Source organism: Pelmatolapia mariae, linkage group LG2 (genome assembly GCF_036321145.2).
Source record: "Pelmatolapia mariae isolate MD_Pm_ZW linkage group LG2, Pm_UMD_F_2, whole genome shotgun sequence".
Taxonomy (NCBI): Eukaryota; Metazoa; Chordata; class Actinopteri; order Cichliformes; family Cichlidae; genus Pelmatolapia; species Pelmatolapia mariae.
In genome coordinates, this window is record NC_086228.1 from 22,016,044 (window position 1) to 22,036,881 (window position 20,838).

A 20,838-nucleotide genomic window follows, 5' to 3' on the forward strand; every position below is an offset into this window, starting at 1 on the left:
GAGAGAGAGAATGCTCAATGTACTCTGCCTGTTTGAGCTTCAGCCATCAACCAATCCCAGGATCAACAAAGCAGTGAGGTGTGATGGACTGACTTACCTGTGTGCACCATGGAAGAAATAAATATCAGTTTCTATCAATGGACTTTCTATCAGTGTTTGGGTCTAATGTTTATGTCATAAATTTTATGTGTGTGATCAGTGAATCAGTGCTAAAAACAAAGGACTGTAAGGGAAAATAGTAGGATTCTGCTGAATTCTTGGAGGATTCCATTGGATTCTTGACTATACCAAAGATGCTGAATAAAATAAGGATGTGCAGAGTTTTAAGCTTGGCCAAAACTTTGGACTCTTTCTCCTGTTCTTGGAGCTGCTCCTCAGAGGTTTTATTCCTGTGTTGCAGGGTGCTTGCTGCTCCCGAGGGAGACAGCTGCCATCGAGGAGTGTCACTGACTTAATTTACTGATGTTCGCTTTAGCTGTGTGGTTTTAATGTTGTTTTGTCCACTGATAGTTAAGACTAAGTGCGTAATTATAAGTCAATATAATAATAGTAATAATAATAATATGATCATTTTAGTGTTTTTCATATTTATGTAAGTAGGAGTATTATATAGAAATTGTAGTTTTGTACTTCTTCTAGTTAAAACATGGTTTAATATTCAGGGAGGGAATAAATATTCTCTCTTCTTCATTCAGATAGTTCAGTTGATACAAGCAAAACCAAATTCACCATGTTAACCATATAAATGAACATAAGTATTGCAAAAAATACATTTATAGTATGGTGCAGAATGAATAATTTATAAAGTCCAACCAATAGCAGGCAGTCAAACTTTAGGTACTTAACAGGAAGTTATACTTGCCATTTCTCTGGAGTTAGTCTGTCTTGTCTCCTCTGTCTCTTCACATTATCCTGGATGGACTCCATTATGCAGACATGATCTCTGTGGCTCTGTGTCAGACTGTATGAACCAGTCCTGTTTTGCTTGATACTATAAACAGTTCTTTTTGACTCCGGTTGCATTTTTCATTTGTTGTTATGTTGCAGAATGAATTTGGGGTTGATGGCACACCTCTCTGAGAACTGGAAGACCAATATGAACTTGAAAACTTAAGACTGTAAAGTAGTTGGCTCGTTCCATGTTGGCTTTGTCATGTCATCTCCAGATTTGGAGGCCCATAAAAACCACAGTTTTGCAGGTAGTGAGCTAGAAAGAGCAGCAATTCAATGCTGCAGGTGGTCAACTATTTTAAAAAGATTAAATAATTTCATCCATAGTATAATCAGTAATAAACATACTGGTTCTTTCTTTCTTTATATATGCACATCTTTGCTTACACTGCCTCCTTCAGGACAAAGTGGGACAGAACAGAACTTCTCCATCTGTCAGAGTGGGTATTACCATTATGTTAAGTCTTGGGACATTAAATTTATTTAGCTTATGTCATTTCCACCAAAGCTCTGCCCAGCTAAATATAGAGGTCTAATCAACCAGTGATAGCAACATCTTATATATGCAAAGCTACTGGTAACTGTAGCTGATAAATAAAAGTCATAAAGTGAGGTAAAACGGTGAAAAGTGCAATATTTTCCTCTGAATTATATTCTTCCATCCAGTATTTTACAATGTGACATTATAATTTGCTATCATTGTATATGTATAGCCTAATAATAGCCCTAGGAATGTTACAGTAGATATATTTAACAGCATTTTTATAATACATAAATGAAACAATTCTTTGCAAAAAGATTTGTCTCTAATAGTTAAGCTTAGTTTTTGCATCTATGTAAGTTTTTTTTTTTAAATTAAAATTGAACATTTCTTTCCACATATCTCTCGTAAATATATATAAATCCAGAAAAATACTTTGAAGCAGATGAACCCTATGAAGAGACATAACTTTAGGATTTGACTGTGGTCATCAAAGAAAGTGAAAATAACAAAGACAAAAACCATTAATGTCACAAAACCCAGTTTGTATCAGTTAATTGTCTTAAAAAGGTATCTAAGATGTAGTTTAGTTTCATTCATTTATAAGTAAATACGTTTAAATAAATTGTGCAATTTTACTTTCCCTTAAAAAAAACTTCATTCATTTTAGTTTCATTTATTTTTTTTCCTCTACTTGTCTGCGCCTCACAGATTGAGAATCATCTATCCATTTCCTTCCAGTTATCCAAATAGGAGTCACAGAGAGGGCTGGAGCCTACTCCAGCTGGAGCCTACTCCAGCTGTCACGGGACGAGAGGCGAGGTAGACTCTGGTCAGGTGACCAATCTGTCACAGAGCTAACACTTAGAGACGAGTCAATTTAGAATCGCCAATGAACCTAAGCCCATGTAAAGAACTCTGAGAGAACATTTACACTCTACAACAAAAGACCCTGCGCTGGATTTGAACCTAGCACGGTCTTGCTGCGAGGCGACAGCCAGCGCTAATCGCCTCAGTTTTAGAGCCACTGTTGAAAATGACAGACAGAAGCGTCAAATGTTTGGATCACCTTTTTTATTCAAAATGTACATCAATGGAATCAAACTAAAGTAAGATCCAGAATCATTTGAGGTGTGGGAGAAGTTCTGACTACAAGAGGTGATGACTGATACTAGAAAAAATGTATGGCAATTCCTGACACCAAAATGTTACACTCAGAGTCACGTCCAAAGATCATAGGTAATAAACAACAAGTCTCCACTTCGATACACAAAATATATCCTTATAAATTATATAAATGCACGAGTATTTTTTAATACTCCTATCTGGGGTTCAATTCAACTCCGTCTTATACTAACATTTGGCAAAGTGGGAGCTGAAATCATAGGACAGAGCAAATGTACATGAATTATATGCACCGATTTGAAGAAAACAGCAATGAAGGAAAACAGATAGCAAAACTTTGTTATTTAAGGGTTAAAAACAAGCAGGTCAAAGATCACTGCAGTAATGAAAAAAAGAGCGCGAGAGAGAGAAAGATGCATGCAAAATATAGAGTAGGCTGGTGAATATTAAAGCACAATGTGTAGTAAAAGGCCATGACATGTGACCTCCATGGTATTCAGCAGTGACATGTAAACATGGGCACCATAAACATTGCTTTGGCTCTTGCATGATTATGACTCTTAATTTAGATGTGCAGAAAACAAGGGAAGAGGACATCCTCATTATACTGTATCACTTTAACACATTACACATAGTTTATTAAGTGCTTCTGTTCTTTTGTTTAAAAGCAAGTCTGTCATTTTATCCTAATGCCTCTGAGTTGAGAATTCTCTTGAACAGATGAGTGCATAGTGCAGGTCACAGCAATTTTATTTCAACTAAAGGTCAAATAATGACTTCCTCTGTGAGTCCTAAAAGTGTGTTAGTCCCACCCGACGACTTCTATGAACTACAAGAGTCTCTCTATACATTAAGACATGATAGCAGATTTATATTGTGCCCGGTTCCTGACCTGCCCAGCTTTTAACCATCCTTAGGTGGTCAGAAATACCATGCGAGTCCACATTAAGGCCATATTCAACCAAAGGAGATGCAATGGGGAGAGTAAAAGGTTCATACAGCGAGAAAAACAGGAAGAGGTAAAGGGTGCTTAGTTCTTGCTGAAGCTGCAATCCCCTCTTCAGGTGGTCAAGACAGATTAAAAGAAGCTAAAGAGACAAAGAGAAAAGAGCAGGCAGTTAGAGGGAGGAAGCCAAAGCAGAAACGCTTACAAATAAAAGATTCAGAAGTGCGATTCATATCAAGGAGAGAAAAACTTTAGGTTTTGAATTAAATCTTAGTGATCATAGTCATTCAAACAATACACTATAGACATAAAACACCCGATTATATTGTGTCCACGCCATGATTTTTTTTTTAAACAGTGAAATAAAAGGTACAGCCCGTGTTACGATCCCACGACTTGTCTGTGGTCATTCAGGTGCACAAAAATTAAAATAAATGAATAGGTGCATGTCTTCTCCATCACAACTGAAGTGGAAAAGGTATTAGTCACAACAACACAAAAAGTAAACATGTAAGCATAAGCAGAGGCAACATATCGTGGATTAGATTGCTCAAAGTGAGTTTAAAGCAGCATTGAAGCACATACACGTTAACACGTATTATAGCAGAGCAGGTAATGTATAAGAAAACCCTGCAGGGATGGGGAGGGGGGGTCCACAGAGCCTCTGGTCACATTTGAGGTACTCAGTACCCACAAAGGCTGGTCCCTTAGCAAAGCTTGAGGGCTGAGGACCTACTCAGTGCAGAGCCAGGGATTACTGCAAAGGAAAGTGAAACCACACAGACCAATGAGCTGAGGATTGTGAGGAAGGAAAGGATCTTCTGTTGAAGTACTTTGACCCTGGTATCATGTGGAATTATGTGAGTTAAGGCAGGAGTACTTTCAACCCAAGACAATTCTCTCTTTCAAGAGGCGATAAAAGTAACCCTGAACCTTGAAGTGGTGGAACAATAAAGTAAGTCAGCAGGCGCCTATTTGATCTGAGGGCCATGAAATAAACACACCTAAAGATCTTCTTTCAATAAAAATTGTTAAGCAAAGCTAGGACAGCAGCTGGCCAATGAACTCGCACAAGTACAACTTACTGGCACCAACATTTATTCACTGTAAGCCCCTGATAAATTAAATATAACTATTTCATCCATTTTATTAAATAAACCTTGTTTTAATTTCCTAAAAATAAAGTAATGTTTGTCATAGACAATGATTATGTTCACAGGTATAATATCTGGTGAAAAATTGGCCTTTATTTTATTAAAAACTTCTTTAATATATGCGTAACACTGATACAAATAACACTGGTCCCTGCAGGACAATGGACATTAAGATGATTGACTTTTAAAATGTGCCTTCATATTGAGAACAATAAGAAAAAAGAAAGTTACAATTGCACTTACAACATTAATATATAGTATGTAAAAAACCATCACAATGGGGTATAAAACATTAAAAGTGCAAATGTGAAAGCTACTACAAGTATGCACAAAAAACATGACAATGAATGAGGTATGGGAGAAGTGGCAAAGAGAGGAGGCTCACATCTGTTCATGCATGAGGCTGAAGAGAAACAACATCGGCAAGGGGACATTAAGAAAGTAAATCTCCATTTTATTTTTTATTGTTTAAATGTCTTTATAATTCTTAAAGAAAATGCAAAACAAATGTAATGTGGTTACATTCTGTAATTAATTTACAGTGCCGGGAAGCACCTTTCTTATCATTCAAACTGCTTTTACAAGCAAGAAACTGTAATACAGTATGAATTTTATCTAGTTACAGCTGAGTTGTTGACTCTTGTATTGCTGAAGCTTCACATAAAAAACAAACAAACAAACAAAACTTCACTTACTAAAATTATAGACTGTATATAAAAGAGAGACATAGCTGCTGTGACATCAGTGGTTTGTAAAGCCCCGCCCACAAGAACTGGGATTGGATTTTGGAAACTAGCAATCGCAAGAAACTGCAACGCTCATACAGTAGTAATTTGTTGCCCTGAAGTAGATCTCACTTAACCTATATTGTGATTTATACGGTAAACTCGTCAAGAATGTTTTTATTGAGATATTAAACATTTATGCAATTATACTTATTTTTATCAGCAGACGAACTGCCCCCTAATGGCCATTGAAAACAATCCACGTTCGCTTTGACTTTACATTTCAAATCCTGAAGATACACCTATCTTTTATATACAGTGTATGATGAAAGCACATGGTGGCTTTTATTGTGAAGGAGATGGACTAATCAAAAATGTATCTACAAGAGAAGCAACTTTACTCCCTGCTAACAATTTGAACAACATAACATGAGACAAATTGACAGATTTTAAATATCTACATCAACACAAGGTTTTTTGGCTGCACAATAACGGATACAGAACGGACACGGGATGCTTTTCTGTCGCACTTCTAAAAAAGAAGGTGCTCAACGAGAGCTTGTTGTAGCACAAAACTCTACTTCCTGTTACCACTTTAACCACAGGTGTCACCAAATAAGCAAGAAGTGATTAGCCTATCAGAAACCCGATGATTAACTACTTAAAATGTGCTTTTCTTCAGCAAGACATTTTCTTGCAATGCAGCAATTTCAGATACCACCGTTTCATGGAGGCGGTTTTAAAAAAAAATACATTACTAAGTCTACTGCTTTTCTTCAATCTCACAGTCAATCTGCCTTCATATTGATAACAGTCTATTCTTCTAAAGTCTGAAATCCAAAACAGATTTCTCATCCTTCATGCTTCAGTCCCATTGTTTTAATGCATGTTTCCATTTAGCCTCAGTACATTTCTGCCCATCACTACAGTAGTCATGTATGTTAATATCTTTTTAAAAGCTCACATCATGCAAAGAATCACTAAATATTAAAAAAAACCAAAAACAAACATGGAATGCATTTTGTAAATTTGCATAAAAAGAGAAGCCGAATAATCGCTTGTACAACCCACACAACTGACAAGCATCATTCAGCATGAAAAAAACAAAAGAGTGAGGCCAAACTGATAGCAATGCCCAGCGTCTTCCACAGAGCAGGGAGGGGCATGTGGAGGGTTGGATTATGGGGTAAGGTGAGGGTGAGGAAGGGGTACTGTAAAGGATGATGGGGTTGGAAACTCATTCACAGCAGGATGGCCACAAGGGAGCACTTTTTCTACAGGACTCCTTAGCTGGAAATAAGAGAGAAGGGCTGTTATTGCTTTCTTGGAGTTAAAACATCATCACAACACACAGTTTCACACAGGTGACATCACATCAACATTAGTTATCAGGGGGCGCTGACAGGAAAAACATGCTTTTTAAGGCAACTCAAAAGGACTGAGTGCAGAGGTGAGGATGTGAGTACAGCTGTCTATTTGTTCGAATCGGACAGTTAAATAAATCTTTTTCTTTCTTTTGAGGTTTTCCTCCCTCCCTTGAGTTTCAAACAGTGGGTCTTATTGTCTTCCTCGGGCCTTGCTCGTCTAACACCATCTTGTATCCAGCTTTTTTTAACAGCTCTGAAATGCTTGAGGAGTTTACAGATTGCAAGACAGATGTCTTTATTCACTTCTACCCTCCCCAGTGGTTGAGTCTTAACAACATGTCCCTCTGTGGATTTGGCTTTTGAATCCACAAAAGTGGGGTGGGGTGGTGGTGGGGGTCGTCATATGGCTCTGGCTGATCAACAAAACATGTCATCTCTGTAAACAGAGAAGGGCCCTGAGGCTGCTAGCTGCTCTGGTGTGACCCGTTAGTTTCAGTTACTCTTCAGTTCAGCCTTGAATGAGTCTTTGTGCAAAGTCAGGGAAGGGCCACAAGAAAAAGAGACTGTTGTGCATTTTGGGAGGCAGATGGAACAGTACATCAAATGGATGGGTGGGGATCTAATAAAGTGGCTGATTTAGAAGCTGGCAGAAGGACGGTAAACACTGCCAACTCAAGGATAGGATCTGCACAGATGTTTCCATGAAGTACTGCAAATCTGTGGCAATAAAATACTACATTTGGATTAGCCATTTCTCACACAGTGACGTGCTTAAATAACTTGAATGGGCAAATTAAATCCATGCAAATTAGAGGAGATTTAATAGCTTTATAAATCTTCAGATTGTGTTTACATATTCAGATTCAGAGAAGTATTTGGCTGCACAGTTTGACAGCCACTAATGCTTCAGTTTCATTTCTGGTTAACTTGTACTACTTATCAGTCAATAGTCTGAAGTACAAAATGTCAGATAATGAAAATGTTGCCTTTTCAAAGTCAAATAAAATGTTGCGAGCTCCATCTATGTTCTGTTAATCTGGGCCTGGGTCACGGTGGCAGCACTCTCAGGAAAGATGCCTAGACATTCCTCTCCCCAGCCAACAATTCTAGCTCCAGTAGGGATGCAGGGGCGTTCCCAAACCATCCAAGAGACATAATCCCTCCAGCATGTTCTGGGTTACCTCCCATTAGTACTGAGACACATCTCCTATGAGGCGTCCAGAATGCCTTGTGATCAGAAGCACAAACCACTTCAACTGGCTCCTTTCCACACAGAGGAGTTGCAGCTCTACTCTGTGCTGCATCTTCCCAGACATCCAGACACTCTCTTGGCTGCTACATACAGCTTGTGGTCCTATGAAGGTGGGAAAGTAGATCAACTATCTTCACTACAACAGCCAAGTAAAGTGTCTGCATTGCTGCAGATGCCGCACCAATTTGACAGTCTCCAGTTCCATTCTCCCCTCACTTGTGAACAACACCCCAAGATACTCAAAAACTCTCCCACTTGGGACAGCAACTCCTCCCTTTTACCCAGAGTGGGTACTCCACCCATGTCCAGCTGAGAACCATGGCCTCAGATTTGGAGATGCTAGATGCTCACACTCGGCTGCAAAGTGCCCCGGTGCGAGCTGAAAATGATCATCTGATTACGCCAATAGAACCGCATCATCAAAAGCTGAGAGGTGCTCCTGAGACCACCAAACCAGAGAACCAGAGTCATAAAAATCTATGAATCAGTGACAAAGGGCCGTTCTGGTGGAGTTAATAATGATTCCCGAATTGCAGAAGCTTCAGAATTTTAATATTTATATTTTTTTTCCACATCTGTTGGCGGTGTAACTCAAGAAGGGGGTCTTACCAGAAAAGGTGCCTCACGCAGCATGCAGCAAGTGTGGGAGGAGTTAACTGGAAAACATTACGGATGCAACATAGGTGACACATGCACTCACAGGACACATTCAAAACACAACATTCATCATAAATAACTGTCTCCTGGGGACTGAAAAGAACTTGATTATTAGACCCCGCTAGTCAGATTTAATTTGTGACCTTGACACAGAGCCTAGAAGAAAATTAGAATGGCTGTGAAGAAAATCAATTAGCAAGAAGGAAATAAAGCAACAAGAAACCTCTCAGTGCAAGTGTCTTCTTCCTTTTCCAACAGGCACATCAGCTTTAACACAACCAGGAGTTGATTAGCACCATGAAGGGACCAACAATGTCAATAACACATCAGGCTGCACACGCAATACCAGCCTCAGTCTCACTAAACTTGTGGTATAAACAAAAGCATGTCAGATCTATTACCAAAGCATTTGAAAAAGTGTATAAAGTATTGGCTATTGCACATGTGTGTAAAGCTGTTTACACACATGTATTGAGAGCGTTTGATTTTGTGGTGAACCAGCAGCAGCGCTTAATTGCAGAGCAATGATTTCTGACTGAAATTCATTCATCTAACTCTGCTGACAGTTGGCTACTTTTCAACTATTTAGATGAGGACAGATTGTAATTTTCACCAGTCTCCCTCCCCTCTCTTCTCCTCTTATTTCTCCACACTGGCGATGAGTTATAGTCAGCTCACTTAGCATGGAATTTAGTACTAGTACATACTGTTATAAAACCTTGAAGTCAGTTATTTTATCACTGGCTTTTCAACACCCTCCCAAATTCATTTCATACTCCATTTCCTGTAGTCATACAGCCAATGGTACACCTGTGAGGGTAAAGCCACAGAGCGGGATAACAATACTCACTTTTTCCTCTCTTTGTCCCTCTTGAGTGTGGTGGACCCCCCTGCCTGCTGAGCTTGATTCTGCAAGAGCTCTGCAGCAGTCTTTTTCTGTTTGAATGTGTTGACCTCATCGTCCAGAGCCTTCTTCTTTTCTTCCAGCTTCTTTTTCTCGTCCTGGTGGAGTTTCTTCAGACGGTCGAATTTCTCGTGCAGCTAACGTGACAAGAAACAGACAGTTGTTTTGTGTTTTAAAAACAAAGCAGAAATATATCTGGCTCACATAAACACTGGTTATGCTGCTGATACTTACCTCTTTCTCTGCTTCTTTGAGCTCAGCCTCCTTCTCTTTAACTCTTTGGACAAACATTTGCCTCATTTCTTCTTCCTTCTTTTGCAGTTCTCCCATGAACTCGTTCCTCTTAGCTTCATATGTTTCCTGCAGACTGGCAGAGGAAAATGACAGAGGGAATAAATATGAGCAATAGAAACAGTAAACCAAACCAATGAGTGTCTCTTATAAGATAAATTTAGCATATTTTATAAAACCATTCAAGATTTTAACCTCCATACTATGAAAACTTTCACAGTTACAGGCCCCCAAAGTGTAAAAAGTAAATGGGAGGTTGGGGGTAGAAATAAGCTGATGAATGCAAAAATCAGCTGCAATAAAGCAGTCTGCTACCTGAAGGGCTTGCTGTCAGGATCCGTGTCCTTGAACCCCATTTCCTCCAATTTACATCTCCGATAGAGTTCATAGTGACGCGTGTGAGTCTGCTCTCGCAGGTCCTCCATGTTAACTCTGATCAGCATTTCTCGCAGTTTGACAAAGTCACAGTGAGTCTCATTTTCCACTGTGAGAAACAGAACACAGGGACTTAGTGTATGTCTCACAAAACAAACTAGAACGCATGCTAAAGCTACAGTATAAAGTAAATCAAACAAACTGCAGCAGTATAAAAAGGCAGTGTTCATGTCCTGTGTTTTCTGTATTGATTTTTGGTGCTGGACTGAACCGAGCTGCATGCCTCCACAGGACATGTGACACCATGTGAGTATGCATGCAGACAGTCTGAGGTAAACAGACCCAGTGTTTGATAAAAAGCCTTCTTCAGTCATAAATATTATACACTGCAGGCCATTCGCATTAAAACGGTGGTGTGGGTTTCATTGTTTTGGCAGCAATCCAGCACGCTGAATTTTAAATGAAGTATTAATGATATGGGAAAAACACTGACTTTAAGCTTTGGGGTTTTTTGATGTAATCCACATAAATATTAGACACACATCGTCGGAAATGCATCTCTGTTTACCCTATGGCTGCTTGTATAAAAGGATAGAATTTCTAAAGGGATTACACCAAAATTAAAGCAAATTTAGCAGAAAATTGTTGTTGTTTTTAAAATAAAGACTTCAGGGTGTTTTTTACGTTTTATAGCATTATAAAGTGGACAAAACAAGAAACGAGAAGAGCAGTCATACTGCAAGCATTTAAGCTGCATGTGTTGAATAAGACCGAATCATAGAAACATCTGCACACATGCATGCATACACATTTGATAATAACAGCAAGCATGTGTCTGTAACAAAGGGCATAGGAGCAAATCAGTGCAACTGGAGTTGCAGTAGTATTGACAGTTCTGTCTACTTCACATACATTAACCACACCATTGATCAAGGAGGTCAATAAAAGCGACATAAAATTCCTTTATGGGCTAAAAGCTGGTGCTGCCATGATTTACAGTGTGATGGCAGTGATGGAACTGCAGGTTATATAACTGGTTATCAGCTAGTCTGTAGCAGCTATTTGAGTTGAGCAGAAATATAAGGGGAGGGAGTGGCTAGAGCAGCTGTGATGAGAAGGAGCATGCTCTCATTTCCTGTGCAGGATGTAACCCGGGCTTACCCTGCACCGTTCCCCAGGGGTACTGCCGGGCCTTCACCATCTTGTTCCCAATCTTGACTTCCTCTGTGCTACCCACCACGGCAAAGGGCAAATGGCTCTGTGAAGCGTAAAGAAAAGCACGGTTGGTGTACTGCCAAACACACACTCTGCAAATTCTCCTCAGCTTCTCTCCACACACAAAATAAATAAATAAATCAAACACCTTTTTGTTACCAAGAAATCCAGAAGTATTTGTGCTGCCGGCATACGTCGATTCCATTATTTCACTTACACAAGCTGATTATTAAGAACTTGTTTTTCCAGACAGACAGCAAGTACTACAATAAAGATTTATGATATCTCAGAACAGAGTTGAGGTCAGGCTGTGCAAACATGAGAGGAGAGGCTGCAGTGTAATAGAATCAGTTAAGGATAGTTAAGGAATTTGCACAGATCAGGACTAATAAACATCTAAGTGAGCCTTGAATTATCTGTCAGTGCACACAGGCCCTTTCCCACACTGCAGGTTTCCTGCAGAGTGAACTGAACACACTCTGCCTTGCTGCGGCAGCGACTTCCTGACAGACTAAGGAGACACGTACGACATCTGCCCCGACTCCACATCACAAGTTGTTACGCTGGTAAAATAAATTAGAATTAAGCAGTGTAGCTACATCCGTCTGCTCCCTTAGTCACACAGGGTCGCCACAGCAGGTAGCTCCACACGTTTGATTTGGCAGACTCTTTAATCCCGGATGCCCTTCCCGACACAACCCTGAAGGCATTTGTGTCTCCCTCCATGACTGAACTGTGGATCTTTTGCTTAGGTTAGGTGAATGTGTAAACCACAACAGTATAAATGAGCCTTACGTTCATGGTGGAGTTGATCTCGGCCACGGATTCGTCATCAGTGGGGAACTGGTAGATCTGCACTCCGTTGCTGACCAGCTCACTGGTGATTTTGATTTTGAACTTGGCCAGCTCACTCTTAGAGATAGCATCTGACTTGGCGATGATTGGGATAATATTGACCTGCAGTTAAGAAATGAGGCGAGCATTCATGTAGTTATCACAATAGCGCAATAAGGTGAAGTGAAATATTTCAGATATGCAGCTAAATATAGAGAAGACTAGTTTCACAGCCTTTCCCCTTCTGTAGTCCAAATTTAGAAAGTAGTTGATTTATTTAAAAAAAAAACTCTCTTAAGCTGTAGCTAGAATTAAGTAATATTACAGTTTAATAACAGAGTGCATAACACTTTTTCTTATACATGGCTTCCACTCATATATTCCCAAAGACTGCAGTAGTAATTTAAAAGAAAATGTGAAAAATGATAGGGGTACTATTTGCTTTAACATTCAGAGAGTATAAGCAAATTCAATACAGACAGGCTTTCTTTGAATCAGCTTTACAGACAAAAGCTAAAATTCCAATCAAGAGATAAATAGAATCACAACTGTGGTTATCAACTTAACTCAGGTTTCCTTTATATAAAAAGGGTGAATTTGATGCTTCATTTGACTCTTCTGCACAAAATGCACTAATCACATGCTGCCTGTTTCATTTAAGAGGAACATACCACAGAGGAATACAGAAATGATGAAAATAACTTTTTTCACCACATGTGACTCTCCATTGCTCACAAATCAGGAGATCAATTAGTGAAAAGGTCATGATTTTTACACTCAATTTAAGTCAAAACAAATTTGCTGTCCACTCATGTGATAAAGCCAGGTTAAATTAAATTAAACATTAAATGCACTGGCTTTAGGTTCTAATATATAAATAATAAAATATCATCTCGATTCATACTTCCCCCTCAAGCCTTTGTGCAGAAAGGACAGAAACATAATCTTAAGTACAGAGATAAAAATAGTAAAAGCAGCAAAGAAAGTGAAAGCTTTCGTGTTATGTCTCAGATCACAGAAAGTTTCTCCAACCGTGGCGGTAATCATTTTAACATATATGTTATCCAAACAGTGATAATCTAGGGAGGTGGGGAAAAACAGTCACGGTCACTGTCATATATAAATTACAGCTGACAGGTGGAAAATAACATTTCACTCCTACACAACTATTTTTACAGTGCTGTGTCAGCCCACACAATCCCTGATTTTTTTTATTATTATTTGAATGTGGGCCCCTTTCACTAAAAGCAAGGGATGCTCCGGGTCATGTGAACAAAAATATCTTAGTGCATCCCTTCGTCTGGTGAGGATTCAAAGTCTAGCTCGAGGACACTTTAGCAGAGCGCTGTTTGAATGTGCTCCTAGGTGAACGTGTAAACAGACGAGGCTCTGCTCTAGATCACGCTGCTGTGAATGCTTGCTGGAGGGCACAGCTGCTCTGGCAAACGCTAGGCTGGTTCTTTGTGCAAAAGCCATGAGGGCCATGCAAATAAGCTGATGGGAAAGGACCTCACAAAAACCAGGCTTCAGTCACTGAGCAGACTGCATTTCACAGCTGACCTACACCGACGCAGCAACAAGCCCGAGCCAATTTACATTCAAGCAGATGGAAAAGGTTTATGTCCTATGACTGAACAAGACAGATTCAATGACAGTCATGCAGTGTCAAAGGACATACCTACAGTATATCTATGACAAGCTACTCATTAAAACAGATATTCTGTAAGATCATTCAGCTGCAGCACAACTGTTACATAATAGAAACAATCCTAAACATCTTCTAGCGGACTCTTTGACACAAAAACAACTAAAGATGACACTCAGTGAAGTGAAGCTGACCTTGCTATCAAGTTTTTTCATAGTCACCAGATCCAGCGATTTGAGCGAGTGTCCCGTTGGAGCGATGAAGTACAGGCACGCATGGATGCGGGTGTCGTGGTAGCTGTGTAGCGTGCGCTTGATTTTCAGCTCCTCCTGTAGATATGCTTCAAACTGGGCATCAATAAACTCCACAATGGACTTGTAGCTGTTAAAAGATGAGGGACAGAGAAGATTTTTTTGTCAACACACCACTTTCTTGATCTTTACATTTGAGCATCTGAAACCAGCAAATATTAAGCATTTTTTTAACTATAAGCTACATTTCTTATCTAAATAGTAAGGTATTAATATTCAGGATATCAGCGAATCATTGCAGCACTAGAGTCACTGTTATCTGTGGAAAGCCCGGAAGTATACTGAAAGTATAGCTACACAGAAGACAACTGTGCCTTCTAAAGACTTTGTCTCCTCTGGGAAAATCATGTAGGAACATCTTTTTTTCTATACTTTAATTATAATCATTATCCAACAATCTGCAAGGAACCTAGCAGAGTAAAAATCCACTAAAAAAAAAAAAGAGTCTGATCAGATTTTGAGATTTGAGTTCTCACATGTTTCTCTTCATGGTACTTTCAACAAAACTTCAGGGCTGCAGTGCATGTGTGAAAACGCCTGTAGCCAGAACATGTGAAAGCAACATCCTGGTAAACATGATTAATTTTTAACTAACTTTACAGAAGCAATGATCTATTTTGCTGTGTGTTAGGACAGACTGTCTTATCTGAGGAGAAGTTTTAGTCTAAAGCAGGGAGATTTCAAACAAATGGACATTTCAAGTCATACTCATACCAGGTCAGATTCTTGATGTTTGTAGTTTTTAAGTATTTGATTTATCCAATAACTAATTCAATCTTATCTGCAATGACACATGCGAGAGAAAATGAACAAAGGAGAAAGATGTTGGCCCGCTTATTGAGGACTACAGGAAGCTTCAAAAGGCATCCACCCTTTCCAGAAAACAGACCCATAAACACAGTGAAAAAAAAAACAAAAGCACACAGCTTATGTAGAAAGTATAGGATATTCTGCCTGCAGCAGTGTATAAGATACTTTAACTCCATGTTACTTCCCCTGGGATTTCCAACAATTGCAGGATTCCCATTGTACAGAGCTTACAAAGTTCACACAGTCTCCTCCTCTTCCTCAACTTAGCCTCTGCAGCACACTTAAGGTTTGGTAACAAAATCGTGGGTGTATACAGCAGCTTAAGTGTCATATCCTAAGGCTGTGATTTGCTTCTCATGCCAGACAGGAAAGCAGCTACATCTTAATTTCTGTTTCCCAAAACTGATGAGGAAACTACTTCAATTTAGACATCTGATGAAAGAAAGTTAAGCAATGAATGACACATAAGCTGCGGAGAGGCTTCAAGTACTCCCAAGATGTCAGGTTTGTCTGGGATGTATATTGCTCCCAGTGAAAGATCCAAATAAAAGAAAGTTCTGGAGTTTGACGTCCCCCTCTCTCAAAGATGAAGCAGCTAAAAGTGGCTGACTTACCTGTCTTCTTTATTGATCTGGTCTCCAAAGCCCACGGTGTTGACAACAGTGAGTTTGAGGCGCACGTTGCTCTCCTGAAGTTCATAGGTGTTGGACTTGAGTGTGACTCCCGGCTGGTTGTGCTGGGTGGGCTCACCTTCAAACTTGGTGTTGAACAGCGTGTCCATCAGAGTGGACTTGCCCAAACCCGTCTCACCTGCACAACAAAGAGAAAATACATCAAGTTACTATCTTCATCTTACTATTACATCATTCAAATCACATAAAAAGGACCTCTTCATCTTTACTTACAGGGCAGTTGCTATTATTTCACTAACTGGAAATAACTCCCAAACCAAAAGGAATTTAATGACAGGCCCTTTTCTTTGATCAGCTTTTGATATATTTCAGCTCAAGCCACTCTCTCTGACACTACAGTTGTGTAACTCAAGCAAAATGAAAAAAAAAGGTGCCTGATAATGTTAGAGTACATTAAAAACATTGTATTGAATATGCTTAAAACAGAGTGTATTACTCTTAAATGCTTAAAGCCACAAAAACAGCAGCAGTAGCTGCTAGGTAATGTACTCTGACATCCATTTACTGTTAGATGACTCAGATACTGAGCTCCATCTGTAAGAAAATCTATTTTTATTCATTATAGCCTGACCTACAGTCCAACCATGTTAGCCCATTTTTGTGGGACATCTTACAACATCCCTATTTTTCTCTCAAAATACCACAAGCACACAGACACATCTTTCTAAGCAAAGTTCAGTTCACAACAGTTAAAATTAAAATTTTGCATCTTGTTTGAAGAAAGTGAAGAACACATGGAAAGGACAGGATGGGTCAATGTGTGAAGTAAAGGCCAAAATCAAAAATAACACAACAGAAACATTCTGCAGACATACCAGTCATCTTTGAGGCACACATCGTCACATTTTTGCTTGAGTCATACAGCAGCACTTACAGTTTGGAACAAAACTGTGGTTTTTCTGCAGCGTCGTCTTTGCATCCATATTTTGAATGGATTTTACTAATGTTTTTATAGATTGTTTGGAAATGCTGGCAGTCAAAAAGCATTAAAAAGTAACATTATCAAAAAAAAAACAACACACATTTCACTCCACTCCCGAGTATAAATTGAATCTAGAGGACGTTTTTAGCTTGGAGGAAACTCAAAAGCCTGTCGCTCGTGCCCACCAATCGTTTCATCATCAAAATATCTTCAAAATATGTTCATTCTTGCACTTTACTAGAGTATCTTTGCACGTTAACAGTTTAAAGTAATCCCTCAGTTTAGCCCCTCAGTTTATTCTTTGTCTGAATTAAATCTTTTTAGCTCCTCCCATGTTCCCTTTAAGCCACCCTCCTTCTGATTGTCTGCCCCTTGCAAGAAAAAAAAACAGCAGGTTTGAACAGCAGGTGGATGGGCCAGAGCTGTGTGCCCGAGATAACCACATTACAGATATCCCCTTTAAGTATATACTTATACGTAACTATATCATAAAGAGCCGAGAGTTTAAAAAAAAATCTGAATCCTGAGCTTTTGCTTCACATGGATTACTTGTATATACAGTGATCTCATGATCTGAAACCTTTGCCTGGTTTAATATGAACATGCACCTGTAGAAAATATGAGACAAATGCATAACAGGTCTAGTTTGAAATAAATAAACACAGAGTAGTAATGTAACATAATCTAATTTGCAGCATATCACAAAAACACATTGTATTCAAGGTTAAGGGGAACTATCAGGAGTTCCCACAGCTTTCTATGGTTTTAAATGTTATAGCTCTGCCATCAGAGATCTTTAGTTAAATATTCAAGCAAGAATGCTGAAGTTAGTCACAAAGTAAGTTCCCCCACAAAAGAAGATCCCATTGTTTTAATGGTATTACATCCACTGCAGTTTACCTTTTTTGTTTTTGCTAACTCACTGCCAAGCTGATGACTGATGAGTATTTTTGAATGTTGTAGTCTGCTAAGACTCATCTTTCATGCTACTTCCTGTGCTGCTCTGCACATATTTTATTGCTTTCTGGACATTTAACATGTTCCAGAAAGGAAACCCTAATGAAAAGATGTTTGTATTTTCAAACAAAAACATAATATGAATACTTCTGTTTTCTATAAATACAGTATCATAAACTATAACCTCCACGTATTCTTAACCTTTCATCTTCACCTTTCTCCCATTTTATTACTTAATGTTTTTCTTCCTGCCTGTCAACTCTGGCACTGACATATTACACATGCCTAACCTGAACAATAATAGAAACGATTAAATTAATATATAAATAAAAAGGAAAAGACAAACAAGAGGAACCTATACAGAGTTCTGAAAATGCAAATATGTTTGACATAATGGCACATTCAGATTCTGTTTCTGAGTGCAAGTACTGCCAGACATGAGAGGCCTTTAAAAAAATACTATAACCTCCACAATTGCAGCAAAATGCCATCTAAATAAATTGAACATTATTTTTTCCATTCAGCTAGGGTTGCTGAATGGCTGTATTAGATTAGTTTTAGTGGGATGCTAATAAATTGGCAACTGAGTGCACATAATTGAATACTTCCAGCACTTAATAAGGCTGATGTGACTTGATTCTCCAGTCTAAAATTAAACTTATAGGGCATCATTTCTGACTGTCCTCTACATCCTGGAGAAGGCTTGTAGCCTGCATTCAGTGTTGCACTGTTTTTTTTAAACAGTCATGCATATTCAAATTAAATAACCACCAGCAGACACTTGACTTTCCTGAACTGAGAGCATCTTACTCATTACAATAACCAAAGCAAGCAAAAAGGAAACTGAGAGTCAAACACTGAGCAGCTTTTTGTCTTGTGGAAACACTTTAACTGAAGCAAAGACATTGTGCCTGAAGACATAGAGAGGAAATCTCACATGACACACTCACCAACACAGAGGATGTTGAAGCAGAATCCGTGGTTGACAGACTTGTTGACCAGCTGGTCAGGCATGCTGTCAAAGCCGACATGGCCCGATAGAGGGACGGCACGAGCTCCTTCACCCTAAAAACAAAAGACATAAAGCAACAAGTCAGTGCCTTTCGATCACTAAACACCTTCCACGTCTGTAAGCATGTGCAGGATTCCTTCTAACGTGCTGAAATATCCATCGCAATGACAGCTGTCCTGTGTAAATAAAACCGTACCATGCCTTCGACCATTTTTTGATCACGTTAGTCTTTGACAATGAGTTCAGGTGCAGTGCTAACTCACTTCCTGCTTCCTGAGCTGTGACTTTCTTCCACAGACGAGACAGTTAGAAACCACAATGTACATATATGGAAAGGTACTGCTGTTTGTGTCAAGACAGAGCGTTTAGAAAAATTAGAAAAAAAAGCTTACTGTTTAAAAATTAAAAAAAAAAAAGAAAAACGGATAAAAGCATTAGCGTAACTGGCACTGAGTTTTATTTGAAACTTCCTCTTCTGAACCTATTTCACTTCCATTCACTCTATCACACTGTTTATAGACAACCTGTATCTGGACCACTAAACACAACAAGTGTAAAAACACTGTTGTTACATATGTGTGTGGGTGTGTGGCTGCTGGTAAGCATCTCCATCAGTGTGAACCTCCTTTCTGCAGCCTACGTTTTGCAGGAAAACAAAAAATGTAGATTATATGGCAAAAGAAAGAATATCTCAACCATTTAAACCTCAGACAACCAGCTATTATGTGGCTTAACATAACACACTGTTGCAGTCCAATGTGGTGAAGATTTCTGGGAGGAAAAACACTCTGTTTTAGACTCAATTTAAAATAACTGAGCAAGCTGAAGGCACTAAACAGTTGTGGATTATTTGGATGGCTGAAATTGGGTTTAAACAGCTGAGGGAGTGTTTGGAAAACTGGACAACCAGCCCTATACTCTTCAGCTGCAAGTGCAACATTCCTGAGACCATTCCCGCTTTTCATGACACTCACAGCCAAGTTACACACAATGAGTGGGTTTCCATTCACTGGATATGGATATCAAACTGTAAAACCTTGCTATTCTCAGCCCTCCCTCTGGGTTACGCGGCTTCTTTCCAAGCCCCCTCCCAAAAAAGGCAAACTTAGACCACGATTTGTGCATTGCACGGCCAAATGTCTACAAGGAGCTACGATCTATTTGTCCGTAATATTCATTAAGACAACGCCCGGAAAACAAAGTTGACGGGTCTTGCATAAAACAACATAACGGAAATGAGCATCGTAGCCGTGCCGAAATGGGGGCGTTCAGAATGAATGGCCTACCTATGGCTCTGTAACAGCCTCTCGTTTTTATGTGAGATAATAGATAAGTCGGTTACTTTAAATTTTAAATGTCTTAATCTGTTAATTCCGTTTACAGGGTAATTTAGGTTTTTACCAGTACAGGAAATCTGCAGGCGTTAGCATACCAAAATGAAAATATTCTACCGGAGAGCTTCGACTGTTGAGTGCTGGGCCTTAATTTGATATCTGGTTAAATTTTATTTTTATACCGTGTTTAGGGACGCATAATCAGATTTCTATTAGCTCTAATTATAATTGATCTAATTAAGCCACGGTACACTGGATTTGGATGGAATAGCCACGAAAAACGGAAGGTGGCTGGGTAAATCTGCTTGAAATTATACACTCTTCTGCGAAACGCTTGATCCATAACAAAAATATATAAGATAAATACATGAATTCCAGTGTGAAACAGGCTACTTACCGCTTGCCTTGCTATCTCAGTTGACGCCATAGTAGCTGCTGTTAGCCGGAGGACGAAACCTCTGCTGCTCTGTTTAGCAAAGGAAGCTGCACCGTTAACGTTACACCGAAAGATGGCCTAGCAGGAATGTACCACAAACCAATGCGCTTTTAGATATGATATTTTTAAAAACTGTGCCCATATTATGTATTTCTTACTTATAAAATATAAGCTACAGGCATACTCCAAATGATTTATTTAGAATTTTGCTTCGTAAAATAATAAAGATATAAATAAAACTATTTACTGTACCCCCCTCAGGATGTCGCCATGGTTCCGTCTGGTGGTAGAGACGGTGATCCGCAGTCAGTAAACGACACATTCGTGTCAGTTAAGAACAAACGGTAAAACCAACGCGGCAACGATCAGTCAAGGAAACTTTTTAAAGTGTTTATATAACTTCAAAAAATTAAGCACTGTCTCAAACACACTTAGGAGATGT

At 39.1% G+C, this 20,838-nt stretch overlaps 1 protein-coding gene across 5 annotated transcripts; it reads right to left on the reverse strand.

Annotated features, from left to right (window-relative positions):
• Positions 1–2,489: 2,489 nt before the first annotated feature.
• Positions 2,490–20,474, reverse strand: septin6 (septin 6). 5 transcript variants are annotated; one of them, XM_063494499.1, is made up of 11 exons: positions 20,358–20,474; positions 18,565–18,679; positions 15,658–15,853; positions 14,117–14,303; positions 12,239–12,400; positions 11,390–11,486; positions 10,169–10,337; positions 9,797–9,929; positions 9,509–9,699; positions 8,611–8,657; positions 2,490–3,645 (listed from the first exon to the last, which is right to left on the reverse strand). In XM_063494499.1, the coding sequence occupies exons 1-10, from the start codon at positions 20,385–20,387 to the stop codon at positions 8,654–8,656; spliced, it is 1,284 nt and encodes a 427-aa protein (XP_063350569.1). In that variant the 5' UTR covers positions 20,388–20,474; the 3' UTR covers positions 2,490–3,645; positions 8,611–8,653. The 5 variants fall into 5 exon arrangements, with proteins under 5 accessions (XP_063350569.1, XP_063350567.1, XP_063350566.1 ...); XM_063494498.1 differs by lacking the exon at positions 2,490–3,645 and adding an exon at positions 4,271–6,672; XM_063494497.1 differs by lacking the exon at positions 8,611–8,657.
• Between the last annotated feature and the right edge of the window lie 364 nt (positions 20,475–20,838).

Excerpts from the sequence above, each read along its gene's own strand:
- septin6 (XM_063494496.1), bottom strand. The coding sequence starts at position 20,387 with ATGGCGTCAACTGAGATAGCAAGGCAAGCG. Across the intron at positions 11,487-12,238 it reads AGATCAACTCCACCATGAAC|AGCCATTTGCCCTTTGCCGT; the intron begins GTAAGGCTCATT and ends TACGCTTCACAG. Across the intron at positions 9,700-9,796 it reads TCAAAGAAGCAGAGAAAGAG|CTGCACGAGAAATTCGACCG; the intron begins GTAAGTATCAGC and ends TTGTCACGTTAG.